At 41.2% G+C, this 12,703-nt stretch overlaps 1 protein-coding gene across 4 annotated transcripts; it reads left to right on the top strand.

The window, feature by feature from the left end:
* The first annotated feature begins 386 nt into the window (after positions 1-386).
* tnpo2b (transportin 2b) lies at positions 387-12,608 on the top strand. Of its 4 annotated transcripts, none has more exons than XM_013911538.1 (24): positions 387-399; positions 1,425-1,524; positions 1,752-1,827; positions 1,972-2,121; positions 2,356-2,462; positions 2,585-2,718; positions 2,839-2,920; positions 3,581-3,703; positions 3,795-3,913; positions 4,017-4,077; positions 4,169-4,340; positions 5,141-5,293; positions 6,446-6,671; positions 6,759-6,930; positions 7,020-7,214; positions 7,300-7,458; positions 7,989-8,082; positions 8,175-8,273; positions 8,385-8,480; positions 8,598-8,673; positions 9,003-9,102; positions 9,209-9,283; positions 10,926-11,055; positions 11,164-12,608. In XM_013911538.1, the coding sequence occupies exons 2-23, from the start codon at positions 1,426-1,428 to the stop codon at positions 11,031-11,033; spliced, it is 2,676 nt and encodes an 891-aa protein (XP_013766992.1). In that variant the 5' UTR covers positions 387-399; position 1,425; the 3' UTR covers positions 11,034-11,055; positions 11,164-12,608. The 4 variants fall into 4 exon arrangements, with proteins under 4 accessions (XP_013766992.1, XP_005735745.1, XP_005735744.1 ...); XM_005735688.1 differs by lacking the exon at positions 387-399 and adding an exon at positions 601-786 and having other exon boundaries at positions 7,995-8,082; XM_005735687.1 differs by lacking the exon at positions 387-399 and adding an exon at positions 601-786.
* Positions 12,609-12,703: the final 95 nt, after the last annotated feature.

Below are 12,703 nucleotides of genomic sequence, written 5' to 3'. Positions count from 1 at the left end.
GTTTTGAAAACTTTAGTACAATTACTTATGGAATTATAACTTTTACTTAAGTAAAATCGTCTAAATACTTGTCTAAGCACTTTACAAAGTACTTAATTTGAGTGTAGTGCCATTCTTCAAACAATACATATGTCTGAAGACACAGGAGCCCTTGAATGTATACACAGTGTTTTCAGTGCCAGTTTTAACACTGTATTTACCTTGCTCATATCTCCTCTGTGCCATACCGGTGACAAAAATCACGGAGACGCTCATGATTGTGATTGTTGCTGGGCCATCATCTCTGGTGACAGTGTTTTTCTGTCAACGCCCTGTCTCACTTCATACACATAGCTAACAGGCTAGAGGCGTTGAATATGGCTCCATCTAGTGGAGAAAAATGAAACCGCACAAACCGACGTAGGTATATTGTATAATCTGCTCCGTTCACGGAATAAAATGTTATCAGAATTTTATAATCATACATGCATTATTAATTAAGCGGTAAATGCTCATAAATGCTGAACACAGACTGAAATAACAGTAATACTTAAAGTTGTTTACGTCTCTTTCACCTCGCTCGAATACGGAAGCCGAACGTGATCATACAGATCACCCGGCTTGATTGCAAGGCATGCAATCTCTGTCACATACCAACTAGCATAGCAACCACGTAGATCTACTGCGATTAGAAGTTTGTATTTACCTACACAGACCGCGGATATATATATTATTTAATGTTAGTTGGTACATTGCATCTGCGCGGTTGTCTGTAGGAATATAGATCTACCACATCGGAGAAACCAGGTAAAACCTTTCGCGGTACTTTCAGGATGCTGTTAGCTAGCGGTGCTACTGATAGCTGCCGGGGGAAAGGGGGGGTTGGTGTGCGGCTGCCTTGTTATGCATATTAATTGAACCCCTTTAACGGCTTTTGTGGCTTGGATTAAAACATAACTGTGGCAGCCGGGTAGTTGATGTGAGAAAGCGTTTCGGCAATCAGTGAATCGTTTACCTGTTACTGCGACGCCAGGCTAGCTTGCTAGCTGATGGAGCGAGACATTTGCGCCTTTACCGTCTGGGCCTCACGTAGAAAAGGTTCTTAGGGTCACGGTTGATAGTTGTTGATGTTTGGCTACTTATTCGTGAAGCCTTAAATGACCACTGGTTGTTGGTGGTCCTCGCCAGAAATGTCAAATGTTCATAAACGCCACTGCTTCCGCAGCACTGTTTTGCTACGCTATACATATTTACACTGACTCCAGCATTTTGTCTCAAATTACGATTCAAAGAACCGGTTTTGAGGCTATTTTAGAATTTGATGCTTTTAATAAGTCAGCATAATTCATTTGTTCTGTAGTCATTACATGGCGTTTTGATTTGTAAGATTACAGGTGCTGCAGTGAGCCCCTAAACGGGTAACGTGTGTGTGTGTTCTGTTGTAGGATGGAGTGGCAGCCGGATGAACAAGGTCTGCAGCAAGTGCTTCAGTTACTCAAGGATTCCCAGTCCCCAGACACAGCAACACAGAGAGCTGTGCAAGAAGTATCCTTACATCTGGCTCTGTATGTGTGTGTGTTTGACAGTTAGGGTGAGAGGAGAAGGTGTGAAATGTTGCCTCCCCCATGAGAGCTGGTGTGTCAGTTTGGAGGACAATGAGAAGATACTGTTTGTTCAGCTTGCATCAAGTGTCTGTGAAATGAAGGTCTGTGAGGATGTGTGAATTCTTGCTCTGTATTTATAGTGATTCAACTCCTTAACAGACTCTGCAGAAACTGGAACAGCTTAACCAGTTTCCAGATTTCAACAACTATCTCATCTTTGTTCTCACAAGCCTAAAATCTGAAGGTGAGTTTGTGCACATCAAATTTATAATTAAAAAAACAAACAAAAAAACCGCGTACTAGATTGTTTCATCTTTGCTTACCTCTCTGTATCTCACCACCTCCTTTTGGGTTTTCATGTTGCCTCTCTGCTGTCTTCCTTCTCAAGATGAGCCCACTCGCTCTCTGAGCGGTCTGATTCTGAAGAACAATGTGAAAGCTCACTACCAGAACTTCCCTCCCAATGTGGCAGACTTCATCAAACGAGAATGCCTCAACAACATCGGAGACCCTTCACCGCTTATCAGAGCTACAATCGGTGGGTGTTTCAGTCAGAGAGGGAAGCTTGAGAAATAAAAGGTTTAGTTAGATGGAGTTTTTCAGCAGTGTGAGTCAGATTATTATGGAGGTGGGTGAATTTTTGCAGGTAATATGGTTGTGTGGGAGAAAGCGTTGTATTTTCAAGATCTTTAAATGACAGAGGGTGAGTTATCCGGCTGGGTTTTAAAGCCTAATGTACTAGTGTGTAACTTTTTAACTCTTTATTATAAAGGTATTCTGATCACGACCATCGCCTCCAAAGGAGAGCTGCAGACCTGGCCAGAGCTGCTGCCTCAGCTCTGTAACTTGCTCAACTCGGAGGACTATAACACCTGCGAGGTTAGGGTTACATACCTTAAACACATGCACAGCCTTGCAATGAAAATTTGGTACTATTTTGGTGATAAGGTTTGTGTCTGTTTCTTTTGTAATTTGTTTCTGATTTGTTTGTTTTTTGGCAGGGTTCTTTTGGAGCACTGCAAAAGATCTGTGAGGATTCATCAGAGTTGTTGGATAGCGATGCTTTGAACAGACCTCTTAACATCATGATCCCCAAATTCCTCCAGTTTTTCAAACATTGCAGCCCTAAGATCAGGTCAGTGAAATCCAAGTCTCAGTGTCTGAATCTTGCAGAATTAGCAGTTTTCCTTTCCTCCTCATCTAAAATCTCCTTGTTAAAATTATCTCTTGTTTTTTCTTTTTCTTTTTTGCCAAGGTCCCATGCTATAGCTTGTGTGAACCAGTTTATCATTGGCCGAGCTCAGGCTCTGATGGATAACATCGACACCTTTATTGAGGTGAGCAATTCAAAATTTTTTACTTTTACTTACGTTTTTACGAGGATCGCAAAATTTTGCTCCATGAAGGTATTTTTGTTGTTGTTGTTTGGGGTTTTTTGGGGGTTTTTTTTGCGAAAGCCTCTTTTTGACTTCAAACAGAAGCTGCATGAACACGGCACTTTTTCAGCTTACTGTGAAAACACCATTTGGCGCCGCACCACCATCTGCTCAGCTGTGATATACTCTGCCACATGTGTTGCAGACAGTGCTGACAGTTTTGTAAACAATGAAGTCTGAGCTGCTCTGCTGGACAAACTATGTGATGACATAATTTCTAAAATGTTCCAAGCCATTTTTTTTTGCCCTGTGTTCTGTAAAACAAAAAAGAAAAGGTTGCATATTTATTCCTGTTGAGCGACATGTCTGCTGTGTCAGTGATGGGCCAAAATGTTCCTAGACTCTAGTTAGTTTGTGGATGTGGGTAGATTGCCAGCACATGTAAAATAATTAAACAGACCTGCACACGTTTTATAGTAAAGGTGTAAAGCCTCATAAAACCTCTAGAATAATAAATTAATAATAAATTGTTTTTGTTCCTTCACCTTTGTTGACCCTACCTGTCTTTTCTTCCCGTTTTTAATTTGTTTTCTTTCTGTTGTTTGTTTATTTTCTATCCAGAGTCTGTTTGCTCTGGCTGGGGACGAGGACAGTGAAGTGAGGAAGAATGTGTGCAGGGCTCTGGTCATGCTCCTAGAAGTCCGAATTGACCGTCTCATCCCTCACATGCACAGCATCATCCAGGTAAAGGCCTGACTCATCTCGACCTTAAACTATGTTTGGCTGTCGCTTTCTCGTCTTCTTAATCACTTGTTGTTGGGGTTTTTTTTCCCAGTATATGCTCCAGCGGACGCAGGACCCAGATGAGAACGTGGCCCTGGAGGCCTGTGAGTTCTGGCTGACACTGGCTGAACAGCCCATCTGTAAAGAGGCCCTTTCTGGCCACTTGGTCCAGTAAGTGCTCACTTTCTCCCATAGCAAGGACTGGTTTAATGATGAGATAATTTCATCTGAGTAGTAATGTGTTTCCTTATCTTTTTTTTTTTTTCCTTTTCAGACTGATACCTATACTGGTGAATGGGATGAAGTATTCTGAAATAGATATCATTCTACTAAAGGTTAGCATCCTCTGGACAAATCTGGCATCTCTTCTTGTGTTTTGCTGTTTACCTGTGTTCTGCATTCACCTTGAGCTCTGATCTCCTCCAGGGTGATGTTGAAGAGGACGAGACGATTCCAGACAGCGAGCAGGACATCAAGCCTCGCTTCCACAAGTCCCGCACTGTCACCCTGCAGCATGAAGGAGGGGAGGGCGAGGAGGGGGAGGACATCGATGAAGATGAGGACGATGATGATGACACGCTGTCTGATTGGAACCTACGTGAGTTTCGCATGCAAAGTTAGAATTAAAGTTAGATTAGATTTCCTTACCAAAACAAGTAAAAATGGAGCAGAACAGCACAAAAAATTAAACGTAGAACTAAATTATTAATAAAGAAAAGGTTCTTGTGAAATCTTTTGTGACATAAAATAATCTAAGCATTAGAAGGAAAGAGGTAGGACTGGGCGATCTTTTGAACATTATTTTAAAATTAAGGTTAAAGTAGAATAGAATACAAGGATGTTTGATTGAAAAGGGATCCTGTAGGTTTTTTGAACCTGCGTGGAAACTGCGTCATGTCAAAAACGTCTTTCAACCTAAAACCTATTATATACTGTTTTGTTGTGTAGTATTAATATTAAAAAAGTGCTTCACTTTTTTTTTTCTTCTATTTTTTTCTTCAAAACAGTACATTTGAAAATTCATGGACAAGGTTTAGGGTTAGCATTCAAAACAGTTTTTGGTTAAAGAGTGTGCACATACCGGTGAATTACTCATTACAGAAACATAAAAAATGATTTTAGCAATTACCGATACTGTTAATTGTTAATGTTTAATTATTAACCTTCATTGGGTGGTGGTGTAACAAATTTGTTAAGCGCCCCGTGTGTGTTTGCAAGAGTGTGTGCACGCGCAGGTATGTGAGAGATATGAATAGAAATGGATTGATTTCTCTGGGGAGCATTTACCAAAAAAACCCACCTACTTATCCTCTTTATTATAACCATTATAACCCTGTTGTGGTACCTTTTATTATAACATAGTTATCCAACACTGATCCTGGATTTTCCTCTTTTCAGGGAAGTGCTCTGCTGCCGCTCTGGATGTTCTTGCCAACGTGTTTCGTGAGGAGTTGCTGCCTCATCTCCTCCCCTTGCTCAAAGGCCTGCTTTTCCATCCTGATTGGGTCATCAAGGAGTCCGGCATCCTGGTGCTTGGGGCTATTGCTGAGGGTAAGATGAGGCAGAAGCACAGTAAAGGGGACTTAATATGTTTTTCTATTTTACCTGAGAAAAAATAAATTTCTAGTTTTAATCTGGGCTTTTTGTGGTACCCCAGTTCATCCACTACTGAAACAAGCCATGTTAGTTTTCTTGGCCCCTCCTTTTAAGCTAACTTGCCTATTGCTTGAACAGAAGGTGGGTGGATTTTTTTTGCTACAGCCAGAGCTGTGTATCTGAGATTAGAGCAGGGCAATATGACCAAAAACATTTATCGCGATATACATTTGAAAATTTGCAATAACGATATAACTGACAATATAATTGACACTAGACAAAGCATTTGACATATTTTTGAGCGCCGTGTACCACATAAAATCGTTTCGAGGTCAGTAAACACAACCAGAATTCATACAGAAGGCACACGGGATTATAAGGGGCACTGTCGATTTTCAGAAATATTCCAAGGAGTAATTTTAAGTGTGCCGTATTTTCCAAAAAACACGGTAATAACGACAGCCCGCTAGCACGCTCTACCAAAAATAGTGCTTTGTTGTGTATCGGAGGGACAAAAGCCAAACCAGTTCCACACCACTGAAGTTGCAGCATTTTTACAAACCAATTTTGGTTCATCTGTTTCATTTAACGATCCACTTTCGCCCTTCTCATTCTCCGTCGCCGCCATGCTTTTTCCACCATGTGCGTATGAAAACAAAGGCACTGTGCGTTTTCCCCATATTCTATCGCGATATTTCATTTTCTTATCGTTGCCCAACATTATACCGGTATTACCGTGAATGTTATGATATGGCCCAGCCCTATCTGAGATCACATTAAGGATATCTGCTCTCACTGACCAGAACCAAGAGTACAAAAACTGCCTGAAACAAAGCACTTAGAGCAATCTGAGAACTGAACCTTTGGCTCCTAGGGATTACTTTTGTATATGACAGAAAATGGGTATGTGTTTACCTAGGTCCCCTCTAAAGAAAACTGATCATAGATGATAAGTTTAAGACTGTAACTATGGGGAGACCCCCCACATATTGTGTAATCTTTTATAAAACATTTTTTAAAAATTCTTTTTTAAATTTTAGAAATATCAAAACAAATTGTTTTCTCATTTCCACAATAGTGATAAATAAATTATGCTTATCCTTCCAGGATGTATGCAGGGTATGGTACCTTACTTGCCTGAGCTTATCCCTCACCTCATCCAGTGTTTATGTGACAAGAAGGCCTTGGTGCGCTCCATTGCTTGCTGGACCCTCAGTCGCTATGCCCACTGGGTGGTCAGCCAGCCCCCTGATGCTCACCTCAAACCCCTCATGACGGAGCTGCTCAAACGGATCCTGGATGGCAACAAGAGAGTACAAGAGGCTGCATGCAGGTACAGATCTTCCCTTTTCTTTGTTTTCTGTGTGCTTTCTAGTTTCTTACTAATAAGTGGTTAAACAAATTGCGTCCTTCCTCAAAGTGCATTTGCCACTCTGGAGGAAGAAGCATGCACAGAGCTGGTACCATACCTGAGCTTTATCCTGGACACCCTGGTTTTTGCTTTTGGGAAGTACCAGCACAAAAACCTCCTCATCCTCTATGATGCCATAGGAACACTGGCAGACTCTGTGGGACACCATCTCAACCAGCCTGTGAGCCCGAACGTTTTAGACACAACTGCATGCATTTACACAAAAATGACAAAAAACAAAGACAAAAATCTCCCTCTTGTTTTGTTTAGGAGTACATACAAAAGCTGATGCCTCCACTGATAGCCAAGTGGAATGAGTTGAAGGATGAGGACAAAGATCTCTTCCCTCTGCTCGAGTGTCTGTCATCTGTTGCCACAGCGCTGCAGAGCGGCTTCCTTCCCTATTGTGAGCCCGTCTATCAGCGCTGTGTCACCCTGGTCCAGAAGACCCTTGCTCAGGCCATGGTGAACCAAACATGCATATTTAATTACTCACAATTTATGCTTTTGCTGCTTTACATAAATGACACTCGTTTTGCGTACATCTCAGATGTACAGTCAGCAGCCAGATCAGTATGAAGCACCCGACAAGGACTTCATGATTGTGGCCTTGGATCTTTTAAGTGGCTTGGCAGAGGGACTCGGAGGCCACGTGGACACACTCGTGGCTCGCAGTAATATCATGACCCTGCTTTTCCAATGCATGCAGGTGAGGAGAGCCTATGTTTGTGTGAATGCCTTTCCAGAGTTCATTCAGAGTCAATGCTGTATATGTTTAAGTTTTCATTTTTAATGTTGGTGTATGAATCTCTGAGTCTCTCTCTGAATCAAATTAGCTGCATGCATGTACATCGGTATTAGTGTAATTTCATGTAATGGATTTTTTTTTTTTTTAAATCCCTGGTTCTTTGTATCAGTTGTATTTAGAAATGCTCATGTAAACAGGATATTTTCCACTACTTTTCACTCTGCATTTAATTTTAATGTGAAGTAGCCAGAGGAAATGTGCTGTATTTGTAGCAGAGTGCTTAACGCTTGCAGCCATTTGATCACAGAAGGTTTATCTGGAAAGAAACACTTTTTTTTGTTTTAAACTGCTCATGTTTTGCAATGTTTTATTTTTTTCAAAATCGCAGAAGAAGGAGGAGGACAACTGCCACGACGTGTTAGATGTGCCAAATTCTTTCAGTCATTTGATGGTGTATATTCACATTACTCCTTGTCTTTCTGTCTCTTTTGTCCCAGGATACGATGCCCGAAGTAAGACAGAGTTCATTTGCTCTGCTGGGTGACTTGACCAAGGCTTGCTTTCCTCATGTCAAACCCTGTATTGGTAAACATTTAGCTGTCTGTTACCCTTACACACCTGTACATACATATATGTATCCCATAATTCTGCTTTTTAACATTTTGTGTCTCTCTTAGCTGAATTCATGCCAATCCTCGGAACAAATCTGAACCCAGAGTTCATCTCCGTCTGCAACAACGCTACCTGGGCCATAGGAGAGATCTGCATGCAGATGGGTACGTGGAAGAAGCCCAGTTTTTGTTCTGTGTATTTATGCTAACTTTTTGATGTACGGCTGTATAGTGTGAGATGTCGTGTGTCTCATTTTATTTTTATTTCTCTGTCAGGAGTGGAGATGCAGCCATACATTGCTATGGTTCTGAACCAGCTGGTGGAGATTATTAATCGACCCAATACTCCCAAGACCCTGTTGGAGAACACCGGTATATGATTTCACAGATCATTTTATACATGCTTTCAAGGGGAAGGGAAGGGACTTGTATAGATACAAATACGCATTTATCTAAGAGCAGGTTTGACTCATCTCTGTTCTCTTCCAGCAATCACCATTGGCCGGCTGGGCTATGTGTGTCCTCAGGAGGTCGCGCCCATGTTGCCGCAGTTCATCCGACCCTGGTGAGAGATGGTTTGATTCTGAGTCTGAAAAGTGAGGTTGAAGTGAAAATGCAGACTTAAGATACTTTGTTCTAATGGATGCATTATCATTTACATAACTTCATTCTTTAAATGATTTCCAGAATTGTTACTAATTCCTTGGGAATAAGAATTCTTTTCTTCAAGCCCAATAGCAAAATAAGTCGTCTTTCACAGTGACACAACAGTTTGCATGTCTCCCATAAATTTTTGATTTGGTTTATCTCTTATTAAAATGGGACTTGTGAACTCACAATTCTGGCAGCATCATGCTTAGCGGTCACTAACTGGTTAATAATTGCACAATGCAGGTGTACGTCTCTCCGAAACATCCGAGACAACGAGGAGAAAGACTCCGCCTTCCGTGGGATTTGCATTATGATTGGCGTGAACCCTGGAGGTGTGGTGCAGGTGAGACACTGCTCATTGCAGTCATTAGGATTCACAGTGTGCGTATTTGGCTGTAAATTAAATCAAAAGATAGTGTTGAGGTTGATCTCTTCCTGTGTTTGTTCAGGACTTCATCTTCTTCTGTGATGCTGTGGCCTCCTGGGTCAATCCTAAAGATGACCTGAGAGACATGTTCTACAAGGTGAGGGTCCACCTCATTTTAAGGGGCGAGTTCTTGTTTCCACAGCTAGTACCATCCTTCTGTCTCCTCTCCCTCTGAGAGTGACTCGGTGTGAGGTGCAGTGACCTTAGGCGCAGCAGAGTGTTAACTATGAACCTCAGCAGCACAGACAGGGATGTTTCTATGCAGAAAAACTGACTGCACACATTCCCCTCAGGGTCCATCACATAAAGTGTGATCTAAGACTAGACAGACAAACGTCAAAGCACAAGGATCCATTCAGTAATGTTTAATTCAGTCTAATGTATCAGTGTGCTGGGCTTCATTATAAAAGGAACCCTTAATATGGATTTGGATCAGACTGATTGCATTGCAACAGAACTTGTGTAGGACCCTTCCTTTGATGCATTTGATTACTGATCTGTTTCATAATACCCCGTTCCTCTATGGCGAACAAAATGAAATTGGTAAATCTGCCAGGTCTATAAATTTACCTTTTATACTAGGGCTGTGCGATATGACCAAAATCTCATATTCTGATATAAGACATTTATTGTCCCGACAACGGTATGTATCACAAATGTTACATTTTCTGTAAATTCTGTGAATCTCGACTTGCGTGAAGTGTTTTCAGCTGGGCATCGTGTACCTGGAGTCGAGCGTTACATAAGTTGAAACTGCCGCAATTTTCTTTGAGTTTTTATTTTATGGCGTGTCTAAGGTTTATTTTTTAGCACCTGACGGCTCTTTTTAGCTTCTTGTCCGTAAACACTCTGCATGCTATTTCACGTAATTCAGTTTATTTTGAAAAATCTCAACAGGATCTTCAGATTTATTTTGAAAGGTTTATGTGGAAAACAAAGAAGCGGACAGCGGAGCCACGAGATGGTTTTACCGTCGTTGTTGCTAACGGCAACGCATAAAAACTGTCGCTTGTCCGTCCGTGGTGTGGTTATATTAAGAGAAAGAGAGAACTTTAAGAAATTCTACAGTGACCGTCAAAACGATGAAAAAATATTTGCGTAAACAGTTTATTTTGCGACACCACGAAATAAATGATAGCGTAAAATGAAACTATGGACGTTTTCATATCGTCATCCAATATATATCGTTATATCGAACAGCCCTATTTTATACTATTTTGATCTAAGCTGATTTTGGCCTAGTTTATAGTATTTTGATACTATATGACGTAGGTCTCCAGAAAATATTGGGTGATGCTTATTAGTTTCACTCCATGTCCCTGAAGGAAGTAACCACTTACTGGACACTGTTTTGCACATACGTACTTTACTTAGGTGGGACTCTCTCAGCTATATATGGCTCCTTATTTAAGTTTTTGTTTTTTATGTTCCTCTAAGAGAACTATTGCATTATTTTGAAAGTTGAATCACTGCTAACCGGCTACCTTCAGCTGGATTGCTGGCTCGGTTGTAGTTGTGGTGGTTAAAATGTGACCACAAGTGACACATTCAGTGGGTCTGTAATGCAGTAAGCAGTGGTTGCAGCATAACATATAAAGACAAAGTGGAAATTTTAGAGCAGATAATAACAGAAGATCCCGAGGTTGTAATTATGCTTTTTCACTGGACTGTTTCTCGATCAGTCCACTTCTCCTGCCTGCTTGAGATATTGAAGAGATGCCATTTTTCTGTTTCCAAAGATCTTGCATGGTTTTAAGGAGCAGGTTGGGGAGGAGAACTGGCAACAGTTTTCAGAGCAGTTCCCACCACTGCTGAAGGAGAGACTGGCAGCCTGCTATGGCGTTTAGATTCTCTACACCCACCTAAGAGGTAATGCCACATCCAGCTTCATTTAAACTGCATTTTTAGGCACAAACTGCATTTGATTAATATTAACTTATTTGTGTCCATCTCTCTCTCACTTTTCGCTCCTTCCAGGTGAGCCAGCAGGAGGAGGGTGAATGGGAAACTCATCCATCTGTGTATTGCACTGCCCTGATCTGGGGGGAGGGAGAGGGATGCTATTGGCCGCTCCCCCTGATGGACGGCCCCCACGCCCTATGTGTTTGTCCATAGAGGGAGGGTAGGCGGGTGGGAGGGAGGGACAGGGAGGACACCTCTAGATTAACTAGGCAGGGACCTGACACAGAAAAACTAACTGGTAGGGACAGATAGAGAGGGACAGAGAGAAGGAGACGGAGGAGAGATGGAGGGAGAGACAGGATGGGAAAGAGGAGAGGCAGGGAAAGATACCAGCATAGAGTGAGTTCAGGGAAAGAAACGGAGGGAATTCAGTAATAAGGAAGGGAAAAAAGAGCCACAGAAAGGTCTGTTACTTGGCTTTGAGGACAGGGACAGCTGAGATTTTAATGGGATTCTTAAACTTAAGAGTAATTCTTGACCGACAGAGACAGACCAACGAACACAGACTCTCACACTTTAACTTGCACATGCTGTACATTCAGTACATGTAACAGACTGTAGGTGGCACTATAATTTAGACTTTTTAAGACCTACTACATGTAGTTAGGGACCGACAGGTGTCTAAATTCTGTTCATTTTCTGGGTGATACATTTCTTTTCCGGGGAATAGGATTCAGTATAAATTACTTCATCCATAGTCACTGAAACAATACTTAACTGTAAGATAATCTAGCTATCTTCATCTGTGTTTCCTACCTTCATTTTTGACCAGAGTGCTGCTTCACAGAGCTTTCTATCTATCAGACGTATTCCTGTCACATTTTCTACCTGATCAAACCAGAGTAAGAGAGCAGGAGGGAAAAAAACTAAGCATCTTTTCCTCTTGGCTTCACAGCAACCATTCCTCTAGGAAGGGAGGATTAGGGCTAACACATTTGTTTTCTCTCCAGAGGGGGAGGAAATATTACCAAGAAAATCACATTTTTAGTTGTCTCTGTGCAGTTTTGTGCGTGTGAATGTGCACGCGCGCACGTGTGTGCATGTGCAGTTTATAAATCCTTACTTCGGCATTCTGTGTTAACAGTCAGTGAAATGTGTATTGTTTTTGATATGGTACCGAGCTAAAACTTGACTCCCACCGCGATGTCCTTTGGCACCTGTTAACTGTGACCAAGTGTGTGTGTTTGTTTGTTTGTTTTTTTGTATGTGTGTGAGTGTGTATGTGTTTGTCTACATTCGTACTGATATCCATTTGATGCCATATCAATATCTTAAGTAAAACAGTGATTGGCAGTGTCATTGTGATCTTTATAATGTTTTAAAACTGGTCCTTTTTTTTGCTGCTACTGATGATTCTTGTTTTTGTTTTGTTTTTTTGTTTTTTTATATAGTGGATTTAAATTCGCACACTTAACACAAAAAATGAATTAATGCTATTTTCAGTGACTGTTAAGTTGTTTTTTTGCACTTTTTTTAAAATTTTATTTTACCTATATTTTGTTTTTGTATGGATTTTTTTTTTTTTAACCTCACCCATATGATATGTTTTGACCCT

Source organism: Pundamilia nyererei, unplaced genomic scaffold (assembly GCF_000239375.1).
Source record: "Pundamilia nyererei isolate P.nyererei 1_Seehausen unplaced genomic scaffold, PunNye1.0 scaffold00065, whole genome shotgun sequence".
Classification (NCBI taxonomy): Eukaryota; Metazoa; Chordata; class Actinopteri; order Cichliformes; family Cichlidae; genus Pundamilia; species Pundamilia nyererei.
The sequence above is the reverse complement of the archived record's forward strand: the minus strand, read 5'-3'. Positions and strand labels throughout refer to the sequence as shown.

Coding starts and splice junctions, on each gene's coding strand:
- tnpo2b (XM_013911538.1), top strand. CDS start 1,426: ATGGAGTGGCAGCCGGATGAACAAGGTCTGCAGCAAGTGCTTCAGTTA. Junction 4,341..5,140: donor GCTGTCTGATTGGAACCTAC/GTGAGTTTCGCA, acceptor TCCTCTTTTCAG/GGAAGTGCTCTGCTGCCGCT. Junction 7,215..7,299: donor AGACCCTTGCTCAGGCCATG/GTGAACCAAACA, acceptor CGTACATCTCAG/ATGTACAGTCAGCAGCCAGA.